Here is a 12,498-nt window from a genome sequence, read left to right on the forward strand (position 1 = left end):
ATTTTGGACACAAATAAAATCACAAACAAGCCCTCTTTAGTGTCAAAGTGAAAACAGATTTCTACAGTTATGTCAATTAAATTAAAATATGTCATGAAAAATAAGTGATTGCAAAAGTATTCACCTCCTTTAAAGTGACTGTTAAATAAGGTCAGAGGTCCAGCCAATTGGTGCTAGAAGTCTCACAATTAGTGAAATGGGGATCAGTGTGCAGTGGGCTTTTTTGTGACACAAAAGCCTGTTTTTTTTTTTTTTTAAAGAATGAAGAAAATAGTGGTGACTTTGTCAAATAATAAAGAGGATACCAGACCTTCAGTGGTCACTCTCAATCTTGGCAACTACATATTGTTAGCTTGAAGCTCTCGAAGTAAACCGTAGTCCTATGACTAACATATGACAGAAAGGGGACACTATTGATACAATGCAGATACACTAATCACCAAGACCTATATCAACCTCTTATACAGTCCTGCTCACCATTATTGGCACCCCTAGTGAATATGAACAAACAGGCTATGAAAAAATATGTCTGTGCTGTTTATCCTCTTGGTGTTTCACTCAAAATATTCACAAAAATCTTACCTTTTCATTGAAGTTAAATTATTGTAAGAAAAAAACGGTTGAGATTAAATAAATATTTTTTCCCAAAAACATGTGTGCCACTATTATTGGCAGCCCTAGACAAATCTTATAATTGAAATCTAACTGAAGTATATTTCCAGTCATGTTTTACATTTTTAAGTTCACCTGTTTATGAACTCTTAAGAGGTTAACCATGACCTCCTGTTCCACTGATGTACAAATATGAGGTGACACAGGCCAAATTCCATTAGTCATTCATCACAATGGGAAATCAAGAAATGGACACAAGAAAATCTCGTACCAGTTGAAAATACCCATTTCCACTATCATGGAAATAATAAAGAAGTTTAAAGCGTCAGGAGATGTTAAGAATCAGCCTGAAAGACGACGTGTGTGTACATTGACCCCACACACCGTGAGGAGGATGGTTCGACTGGCAAAATAATCTCTGAGGATCACAGGTGGAGAATTGCAGACATTAGTCTTGGGGTCAGAAAGTCTCCAAAACTACCATCAGACGCCACATCACCACAGGTTGTTTTGGAGGGTTGCCAGAAAAAAGCTTCTGCTGTCAATCAACAACAAACTAAAGTGCCTACAGTTTGCCAAATTGAAGTCAGACTTTCAATGGGACTGAGTTAAATGGTCAGATGAGACCAAAATAAAGCTTTTTGGCAAAAACAACAAAGGTGGGTTTGGCGTAGACAGAAAGATAGCCATACAGAAAAGCACCCCATACCCACTGTGAAGTATGGTGGCGGATCTTTGATGTTGTGGGGCTGTTTTTCTTCCAAAGGCCCTGGACATCTAGTTAGGATACATGGTATCATGGACTCCATCAAATACCAGCAGATATTAAATGAAAACCTAACAGCCCCCTCTAGTTAGCTTAAAATGGGCCATGGTTGAACCTCCAGCAGGACAATGATCCGAAGCATACCTCAAAATCAACACAAAAATGGTTCACCGACCGCAGAAAAAAGGTTTTGCCATGGCCATCACAGTCCCCCGACCTAAACCCCATAGAAAATCTGTGGGATGAGCTGAAGCCGAGTCTACAAGCGTTGACCTCAGAATCGGAAGTATCTGGATAGATACTGTATGTAAGAATGGTGTCAGATCCAGTGCCATGTGTTCACCAACCTTATCACGCATTATAGGAGAAGACTCAGAGCTGTTATCTTGGCAAAGGGAGGCTGCACAAAACATTTAATTAAGGTGTGCCAATAACTGTGGCACACATGTTTTGAAGAATAATATTTATTTAAAAGGCACCCAGTGCAACTTTCGAGGCTTAAAAATAAACATTCAATTTCTAGTCTTTTTTACACGTAGTGTAGTTTCAATAACTCCATACCATTACACATCGACATTCAAGGAGCAAAGATGAGACGTCGTTGTGTGGTGAGAACTGATAGAAAATCGCCGCAATTTCCCCCCCAAATCTTTATTTATTGGTGCCACCATTAAATAAAGCAGGATTCCAGTCTATGCAAAAATGGCCTCTCCCCACCAGCGATTGTTGTTGTGTACGATTTTCTATCAGTTCTCACCACACAACGAAGTCTCATCTTTGCTCCTTGAATGTCGATATGTAATGGTATGGAGTTATTGAAACTTACTACGTGTAAAAAAGACTAGAAATGTAATGTTTATTTTTCGAGTCTCAAGCCTATAAAGGTGCACTGGGTGCCTTTAATGTCAAAAAAACCTTTTCTCTCAATTATTTTACCTTAATGAAAAGGTAAGATTTTTATGAATATTTTGAGTGGAAGAGCAAGAGGATTAACAGCAAAGACATCTTTTTTCATAGCCTGTTTGCTCATATTCACTAGGGGTGCCAATAATGGTGAGCAGGACTGTATATGACAGACATGGTTTTCAAGAAAGTTCCTATTTATTCTAAACGGTTCCGGAAAGCACGTCTGTAAAACCTTCACCAAAGGTTCTCATCTGACATCTGGTGTGTGCTGTCCCCCCCCCCCCAACAAAATGCCACAACAATCTGGGTTGTACACATTGGATTTCCCATTTGTAAGCCTATCATTTTTCTCAGACGGCCAAATAACCACAACTTGACACACGCTGGTGCTGTTCAAAAGCTTTACTCCGGTTTATTGTAACCATACTGTTCGAAAAAAGAAAATCCCTTCAGAGGTAAACAATCTGCATGTAACTGGAGGTAGAAATGAATACCGGCCTTGTAGTGATGACAAATACTTAATAATATCATACACACACACACACACACACACACACACACACACAACTGGCAAACCTGCCATTGTCCAGACAATCTAAAACACATGCTGACCTGTAACACACTGGGCAGGTGAAACACTGAAGTATCTGAGCTCTTTCTCGAGGGCAAGCCTTTCCTACTGGGCAAATAAAAACCTGAAGGGTGTGGGTGCGTGTGTGTGTGTGTGTGTGTGTGTGTGTGTGTTATGAGGGGAGCTGTCAATGGCCCATGGCTGTGACTCCTGTAGTTGGCCAAAGAACTGTGTGGGTCTGTGTGTGTGTGTGTGTGTGTAGGTATATGCGTGTGTATAAATGAGTGAATTTGAGAATGTGTGAATCTGAGTGTCCTGCACTCCTCTCAAAAGGAGAGAGTGTAAAGAGATACAGAGAGAGGGAAATGGAGGGAGAGAAACCATTACAGGTATCTCTTTATGCAGGTGAAGAGAAGAGAAGAGAATAGAAGAACAGCCACACACCAAGAGAAAGGAGTTCAAAAAACAACACCACCACCACCACAATCTCAGGGGAATGCCCCCCAAGAACGTGACGTGTGAAGGAGGGAGAAACAAAGAGTTGGAGACACAACTCAAACTCCAGGTGACACCGAGCAAGTGTGAGAGAGTGAGAGAGAGAGAAAAAGAGCTAAACACTGGGTCTCATTTGACCCACTTGAGGTTCAGGCAGCGGGCGATGAAGGCGTAGGTGTCCGCCACCTCCTGGATGACTTTGCTGGTGGGCTTGCCGGCGCCGTGGCCCGATTTGGTGTCCACGTGGATGAGCAGCGGGTTGGTCTGGCCGGGCCGGCGGCCGAGCACGTGCTGCAGCGTGGCCATGTACTTGAGGGAGTGCAGCGGCACCACGCGGTCGTCATGGTCACCGGTCAGCAGCAGCACCGATGGGTACTGCACCCCCTCGCCATCCGGGACGCGGATGTTGTGCAGTGGAGAATACCTGTAGACAGACAGACACACACACACACACACACACACACACACACACACACACACACACACACACACACATTTGGTGCCTGTCCACGAACCCAGTGTAATAACAACCCCTACCAAACACAGACATGCATACACAGGCATAAACAATAAACACTACCAATATGGGTGCATGAATGTAAAGCTATGAATGGATATTCTTTGAATACAGGAGGGTTATGCAGAGTGTGCCAGACTGACTTGATGAGCCACTCAAACTGGTCCTTGATCTCCGAGCAGCCGAAGTCAGTGGTCCAGGCGTGGCCGATGGTGAACTTGTGGAACTTCAGCATGTCCATCACTCCCACTTGTGCCACGGCGCAGCCAAACAGATCTGGCCGCTGGTTCACACACGCCCCTGAGAGAGACACACACACGCACACACACACACAATACAGACACAGACACAGAGTAAAATGATATGGACAATTAGAATAGATAGCAGGGGCACAGTATTGATCAATTATTCACACAGACACACACACACACACGCACGTATTTGGAGGTAGCTCCTTGTCTACACACAGGTAGAATTGTCTTACCCACGAGCAGTCCTCCGTTGGAGCCCCCGTTGATGGTGAGTTTTTTGGGGGAGGAGTATCCTTCTTTGATCAGGTACTCAGCTGCACACTGGAAGTCTGTGAAGCAGTTCTGCTTGTTTGCCAACATGCCACCTACAGGAAGACAGGGGAGAAGGGTTTTGTGTTGTTATATGTTTATGTTAAAAAATAAAGTAACATTTAAGTTGGATAACCCTCATCAGTGTGTGTGTGTGTGTGTGTAAGTATACACGTGTGAGGTTAGATGAGAGAGGGTCTACATGTCTTACCTTTGTGCCAGGTCTCTCCGTACTCGCCCCCTCCTCTGATGTTGGCTACGGCTAACACTCCCCCAAGATTGTGCACAAATATTAGACGCGACACACTGAGAGAGACAGAGAGAGACAACACAACACAAGACAATATGAGGTAGCTATTACTATTCTCTCCACCAAGGAGAGATTCAACTTACTATACAGGGTCATAACTAGCAGTCTATATTTTGTAGGGGAGGGGGGTGGGTAGGTGATCTTTGTGATCTACCTTGAGGTTAAGTATGATGGGAATTGTGTGTGATTGAAGTGCGTCATAAAGAAGTACCTGGTGAAACCCCCTGTGCTGTGTGTGTGTGTGTGCGCGCTCACCTATAGCTGGGTGTGATGGAGATGTTGAAGCCGCCGTAACCGTACAGGAAGGCAGGGTGGGAGCCATCGAGCTGAAGGCCCTTCTTATGGACAATGAACATGGGGATCTGCGTACCGTCCTTACTGGGGTAGAACACCTGATATGCACACACGCACACACACCAACAAAGGGGGGAGACAATAAACATTGACAAGCTTTTCTTAAAGTGACTGATAGCCTGACATAAGGGAGCAAGAGAGAAAGTGAGTATTTGTGTCTGAATGAGCATGAGTGAGAGACTGAGTGAGAAAGTGTGTGTGTGTGTGTGTGTGTGTGTGTGTGTGTGTGTGTGTGTGTGTGTGTGTGTGTGTGTGTGTGTGTGTGAGATACCTGAGTAGTCTGGTAGTCTGAGGGGTTGAAGCCTTTGACTGTGACCTCCCTGAAGACGTGTGGCTGTAGGGGCTCTTGGGTGAGATCACAGTGGTAGATGATGGCTAGCAGAGCAGAGGAAGAGTATGGGTTTGTGCGAAAGAAAATGTGCCTATTCAGATAGATGGGTGGGTGTGTGCGCGTGTGTGTGTGTGTGAGAAAAGAGTCAACTCTAACAAAAAGACAAAAACAATTGACTGAAATAGCAATACTCATCAAACTTCTTTAGATCATATTTTGCCCTGTGTCAAGTTCAACTTCATAGGTAAACCATCGCCCAATCGATTGTTTTGTGTTTGAAAATTTCAGTCTGAGTGGTCCTTCAAGGTCTATGATCATTAAGACACACACACACACAAAAAAACATATGTTGTGTGTATGTGTGTGTGTGTGTGTGTGTGTGTGTGTGTGTACCTGGCGAGAGAAAAGAGGTGAAGTAGTAGAAGATCTCTGAGTCCTTCTTCCTGCCGGTGAAGCCCACCAGTGAGCCCACGTCCAGAGGGAAGGTGCGCACCTCCTCGCCCGACGCCAGGCGGAACATCTTCAGAACGTTCTTCACGTCGTGCATGAAACACACAAACAGGAAGCTGGAGAAGGTACAGGTGGCAAAGACTGAGAGAAGGAGAGAGACGGGCGGAGAGAGAGAGAGAGAGAGAAATTGAAGGGGGGGGGGGTAGAGAGACAAGGACACAGAAAGAGGGCGACAGGAAGTTAGAAAAATTAATTGACACGCGCACACACGCTTTTCTAGCTAATGAGCACAGACAGATAAGGATCAGCAAACTGAAAAAGACGAGATTTTATTTTAACATCTGGTCAGCAGATCAATATCCTGCTGTGTTTCATTTAGTATCCTTTAATTCTGTACCCTAATGTGTCCTTCCTCCCCCCCACACACACACTCCCAGAACCAAACACACACACACACACACACACACACACACACACTTACCGAGCACGTCCTTGTCGTGCTGGGGGATGAGCTCTTTCCAGCTGCTCACGCTGGGCTGGCTGAAGTCGATGTTGAGGAGGCGGTAGCGAGGGGCTTCCAGGTTGGTCTTGAAGGTGAACACCGTGCCCTCGTTCGTCACGTACTCGTACTCCGCGTCGAAGTTGTCGATCAGCTTCACCCACGGCAACAGCCCTGGCGGTGTCAAACGGATCAGAACCACGTATCACACCATCACGACCACCACCATTACGATCATCACAGTAAAATACACCACCTGACAACTGCTTATATTTTGGATACATTATTCTTTTAAAAGTCCCTTTTAATCCAAAGCAGTCTACAGAACCAATGGTATGCATCTTATATTTCTTATTAACAGATATACATTTCATCAGTCACCAATGAGCTTGCTCTACCAGTTGAGGAAGAGGAACACATATGAATGTAAAGACTGGAAACAGTGGGGGGGGGTGTACCTGTGATGCCCTTGGGTACAGTCTGAAGGTCGCAGTACCACAGACGGTTGACTGGGTCACAACCCTCTCTGATGGACAAGAGCACATATTGCCCATCATCTGACACCTACACACACACACACACACACACACACACACACAAACAAACACACACACAATAAATACTAAAACAAAACAAAATAATATCAATCCTTGCTCTCCACCTGAGAATGAGCCTGAGTATATCGGTGGGTGGGAAGGATCTCTAAGAACAGTTCAGAGAATATGAATGTTACTGTTTCAGAGTTGACGTACGGGTGTGTGTGTGTGTGTGCGTGTACGTGCATGCGTGTGTGATTCTTGAGGTGTGCACAGTATGATAGTTTCAATATGATCTGATAAAAACTTGGGAATGATAAAGTGCTGTAATGCATGGTGTAAGTGAACGCAAACGTGTGTGTGTGAGTGTGTACCTACATGTGTGTGTGAGTGTGCACCTTCATGTGTGTGTGAGTGTGCGCCCACATGTGTGTGTGAGTGTGTGAGAGTGCTCCTACGTGTGTGTGTGAGTGAGTGTGCACCTTCATGTGTGTGTGAGTGTGCGCCCACATGTGTGTGTGAGTGTGTGAGAGTGCTCCTACGTGTGTGTGTGAGTGAGTGTGCACCTTCATGTGTGTGTGAGTGTGCGCCCACATGTGTGTGTGAGTGAGAGAGTGCTCCTACGTGTGTGTGTGAGTGAGAGTGCACCTTCATGTGTGTGTGAGTGTGCGCCTACATGTGTGTGTGTGTGCGCCTACATGTGTGTGTGAGTGTGCACCTGCATGTGTGTGTGAGTGTGCACCTTCATGTGTGTGTGAGTGTGCACCTTCATGTGTGTGTGAGTGTGCACCCACATGTGTGTGGAGTGAACGCCTACATGTGTGTGTGAGTGTGTGAAAGAGTGCGCCTACATGTGTGTGTGAGTGTGCACCTTCATGTGTGTATGAGTGTGCGCCTACATGTGTGTGTGAGTGTGCACCTTCATGTGTGTGTGAGTGTGCGCCCACATGTGTGTGTGAGTGTGCGCCCACATGTGTGTGTGTGAGTGAGAGAGTGCTCCTACGTGTGTGTGTGAGTGAGTGTGCACCTTCATGTGTGTGTGAGTGTGCGCCCACATGTGTGTGTGTGAACGCCTACATGTGTGTGTGTGTGTGAGAGAGTGCTCCTACGTGTGTGTGTGAGTGAGAGTGCACCTTCATGTGTGTGTGAGTGTGCGCCTACATGTGTGTGTGAGTGTGTGAAAGAGTGCGCCTACATGTGTGTGTGTGTGCGCCTACATGTGTGTGTGAGTGTGCACCTGCATGTGTGTGTGAGTGTGCACCTTCATGTGTGTGTGAGTGTGCACCTTCATGTGTGTGTGAGTGTGCACCCACATGTGTGTGGAGTGAACGCCTACATGTGTGTGTGAGTGTGTGAAAGAGTGCGCCTACATGTGTGTGTGAGTGTGCACCTGCATGTGTGTGTGAGTGTGCACCTTCATGTGTGTGTGAGTGTGCGCCCACATGTGTGTGGAGTGAACGCCTACATGTGTGTGTGAGTGTGTGAAAGAGTGCGCCTACATGTGTGTGTGAGTGTGCACCTTCATGTGTGTATGAGTGTGCGCCTACATGTGTGTGTGAGTGTGTGAGAGAGTGCGCCTACATGTGTGTGTGAGTGTGCACCCACATGTGTGTGTGAGCGAACGCCTACATGTGTGTGTGAGTGTGCACCCACATGTGTGTGTAAGATTGCACCTACATGTGTGTGTGAGAGAGTGCGTCTACATGTGTGTGTGAGTGTGCGCCTACATGTGTGTGAGTGAGTGTGCACCCATATGTGTGAGTGTGCACCTGTTTGTGTGTGTGTGTGAGTAAGTGTGAGTGTGTATATGCACATGTGTCAGGCACCTCTACTCCACTCATCCACTTGGGCTGGTCAGGGAACTCTGCACACAGCACGTCTTTAGACTGAGGAGTGCCCAACACGTGGTAGAAGAGCTTCTGGTGCAGGTTAGTGGACGTCTCAGTACCTTCACGAAAGGAGAACAAGAGGAGGGAGAGAGGAGAGAGGGGAGAGGAGAGAGAGATTTTGTTTTCTATGAGGATCACATATATTGCGGTGCCGCTTGCAGGTTGGAGACTGCATTTACTTGCAAGACTTTTTTTATTCTTGCAAAAAGCAATATGAATGAAAAGATATTTCATATGAGACATTCAAAAAGTACATCGTTTTGCTCTGGACAAAAAGTGGCAACTTTTTTAGCAACCTTAATCTTGTTTGAGCAAAAGAGAGCGAGAGAGAGAAAGACCAAGTCAAGTGGAGGAAACATAAGATCCAGAGAGTCTGTGTACTGCTGCTTCTCACGCTTACCGTCGCTCTTGCCATCCTGCACGGGGTAGGAGTTGTAGAAGAGCCCGGAGCCATCGTGGGTCCAGGCCATGCAGCTGAACTTGACCCGCTCCAGCTTGTCCTCCAGAGGCTTGGCGCCCTCCACACGCAGGAAGCGGATCTCAACCCAGTCTGAGCCGCTGGCACTGATCCCATACGCCAGTATCTCACCGTCCTCCGAGAACGCATAACCTGATAAACAGACGCACACTCACAGGGTTTAGGTACAGACATAGGCAGACAAACAGAGAGAGAGAGAGATAGAGAGGGAGGGAGAGAGAGAGTGAGAGAGAGAGAAAGAGAGACCTCTCACCTCGCAGAGCTACTGTTCCATCTTCAGAGAATGTGTTTGGATCAAGAAACACTGAGGGTTCTGCATCCAGGTTCTCCTGCATGTACATGACACTCTGGTTCTGGAGCCCTGTATTGTAGAAATGAAAGTACCTGCAACACCAGAAGAAGAACGTTCTAGGGTGCACTAACACAATAGACAGAGCTTTTACCTGGTGTAATATAGTGCGGCGATTCCATACCTGTTGCCCCTTTTAAAGGGACAGCTGTATTTGGGGTAGTCATAGAGCTCGGTCATGCGCTCTTTGAAGACCTCGCGGACTTCGCAACCCTCAAGGTAGGGTAAGGTCAGCTGATTCTGTGAGTTCACGAAGGCCTGAAGCACGGAGAGTGCACGGGAGTGAGATACCCATACAACAACAGGGGGCGCCAATACTCATTTTATACTTGGCCATATTTGTTTGGTTAGATTGAAGATAATCACTCATGCAAGCCAGTCAACTGTAATGAATGGTCAATAGTTTTTCCAGTGTCATTTAACTTGACGACTGCAACAGCATACAGGTGAATGTTGTCGTTTTTCAATAGAAAGGGGACTGATGAACCAACCTGTGTCTTCTCACTGTCTGGGTCCTCCAGCCAGCTATAGGGGTCAGGGATCTTCTGCCCATGGTAGTCATCCACCTAGCGAGATTTTTGACATTATTTCCATAACTGATCATACGGGCAACAGCAAGGTCATTAAGCTGTGACAGTTGCATGCTCTTCTTACACCCTCTCAATACCAAGCCTTTGTCACTGAAAGACAAAGACTTTCATCACTATAAACACCATCCGACACATTTTGTTCTTAAGGCTGGCATAAATCACCAGAACGGTTCAGTGAACCTGGCTAACGTTCGCAGAGCATCAACTGACAGAAAACTCAGAGCATCAACTGTCACTAGCTTTGCTAATGACAGCTCTCCTTCATACTCATGTTGCAGTATTCTAAAATTTTCCCGAGCTTTCCCATCACTGCAAACAACGCTGGCCAAATTGAGGGCATCATCCTTAGTTACTTAGCTACACCCTAGAACCATTATAGAGGTGGCATAGTTAAAGCTCCCAACCCGGTTGTGTTGGCACCTACGCTATGACGTTGAGGTTATGTGATGTTAGATTAACGATAGCATAAATGTGAAATGCAACCAACGGTATGGTTACACATTTTAAGGGAGTGGCAACTTCGGCAGTACAGGACAAATATAGTAGCGTTAGCCTTATATTAGTCAGTTTTCAGTCAGAACAGTCTGCCTGGAACAAATAGAGCAGAGAAAGTAGCTATGTCATCATGTTTTCAAGCTAGACAAAGACTGGTGATTAGCATCCATTCATTACAAGGCTAGCGTACGCTAACGATAGCTAACTCTACCAACCGGCATGTTGATGATGATGGGGCAATCTGCGCTAACGGTAGCTTGGCTTGTTAGCATAAAGAAATATCGCTACTTACCACCGCTTCGTCACGGTATGTTTGTGGGTACTGGAAAGACATTTTAAGATGGAATAAACCGGATGATTTCTGACTGTAACACCGCCTCTGATGAATATGGTTACAGTTTGATATGACTTCTCTCTGTGACTGCCCCAAGATATAATTTTGACGGATGAGAGTTCGAATTCGCCAGCCAACGAACCTGTGTAAAGACAGCATCTTTGAAGATTATCTGTGAGTAATATCGACAGCGCCCTCTACCGAAGGATATCTTAACGGCATTCGAAGGGGTTGGGGACTCATATGGTCTTCTGCCTCTTTGTTTGTCCACCAATATATCTCGTTGTCCATAATAACATAATAAAGTTGTTAAATTCTATCTATATAAATATGTATTGAGTTGAAGTAAATAGCACTTTTCTACACTGGCTACCCTATACAGCGCTGCTGTGCTGCAATGGAAACCAAAGTGGTTCAGTGTCTTCAGTATACAGCCAGGCGGAGCTGGAGTCCTTGCAAAATCTCAGTCAGAATCCCGATGCCTGCTCAACTTTTTTTTTTTTTTTTTTTTTTTTTACAGTTTTGTCTTTTTTTACACACGTTTAATAAACTCCATTTTCCCCCTAAACTCTACGCACAATTCACACAATACATCTAAAACACTCTTACCTTTGTTATGCTCATGTCACAGCAACACATCAACATCACAACCAATGCCTTCCTTTAGAACTGGTACATATGTCTTACATTTTGAAAGGCAATGCCTTAAATGGTAAACAAGTGTTAAATGTCTTGTTGAATGATGGTTGTGTCCAATGGTTTGCAAGAAGTGTTATTTTTTTTTTAAATTGAAAATCGAATGAAAGGCTGAGAATTAGCTCATAGTTTTGCAGATTTACAATAAAGAGTTTTGCTCTTTAAGTGACAGATTTCAGAAATCATATGACATGTTAAACATTTGTGTGTAAGCAGTAAAAAAAAAAATTATCGGCACATGCGTGCCTTCTGGTGTTGTGTCCTTGTGTGCCTGTGTGTATTTTAGTAAGCATGCCGATGCACAAGCACTTGACCATGGGTCTATTTGTATGTTGGGCTCCACTCAAAGGAGACAGACCTACATTTTATCATTCCCGAGCAGAGCAGACAAGCAGAATGCGCCTGCCCTTCATTCCTCTGTGAATCATGCCTGTCAGAGATAGATGTTCTTGTTGTCACAGACATCACTGCCTCCTCTGTTACCCACATCCAGCCAGACAAGAGGGAGAGGCGGCGTAGAAAAACATGGCAGCAATGTGACTGAGAGACAGGCAGAGAGAGAGGAGGGGGGGGGGGGGGGGGTTATTTTATCACTGAGGGTCAGTGAGCAAAACAAACAGAAACTGCGAGCGTGCCTCCAAGGAATACTAGAGGGAAAAGTGAAGATGACAGAGAGACAGAGGTGCAAATCTTTGAGCCTGTCCTCACTGACAGTGTGTTTATTCAGGTTATTTTAAGCTTCAGAGATTGTGTGTGTGTG

The 12,498-nt window shown here is 45.3% G+C and overlaps 1 protein-coding gene across 1 annotated transcript; it reads right to left on the reverse strand.

Moving 5' to 3' along the window:
- Window positions 1-2,671: 2,671 nt before the first annotated feature.
- On the reverse strand, window positions 2,672-11,160 carry prep (prolyl endopeptidase). Its single transcript, XM_080832680.1, has 15 exons — window positions 11,001-11,160; window positions 10,115-10,189; window positions 9,748-9,881; window positions 9,528-9,658; window positions 9,197-9,406; window positions 8,734-8,855; window positions 6,830-6,935; window positions 6,354-6,545; window positions 5,816-6,013; window positions 5,363-5,466; window positions 4,993-5,129; window positions 4,639-4,733; window positions 4,352-4,483; window positions 4,011-4,167; window positions 2,672-3,774 (listed from the first exon to the last, which is right to left on the reverse strand). The coding sequence occupies exons 1-15, from the start codon at window positions 11,040-11,042 to the stop codon at window positions 3,480-3,482; spliced, it is 2,130 nt and encodes a 709-aa protein (XP_080688806.1). The 5' UTR covers window positions 11,043-11,160; the 3' UTR covers window positions 2,672-3,479.
- Window positions 11,161-12,498: the final 1,338 nt, after the last annotated feature.

The sequence above is a fragment of the Sprattus sprattus genome (genome assembly GCF_963457725.1).
Source record: "Sprattus sprattus genome assembly, chromosome: 2".
Taxonomy (NCBI): Eukaryota; Metazoa; Chordata; class Actinopteri; order Clupeiformes; family Clupeidae; genus Sprattus; species Sprattus sprattus.

Coding starts and splice junctions, on each gene's coding strand:
- prep (XM_080832680.1), bottom strand. CDS start 11,042: ATGTCTTTCCAGTACCCACAAACATACCGTGACGAAGCGGTG. Junction 9,882..10,114: donor CAGACAGTGAGAAGACACAG/GTTGGTTCATCA, acceptor TCCGTGCTTCAG/GCCTTCGTGAACTCACAGAA. Junction 4,734..4,992: donor TCCATCACACCCAGCTATAG/GTGAGCGCGCAC, acceptor TGTCTCTCTCAG/TGTGTCGCGTCTAATATTTG.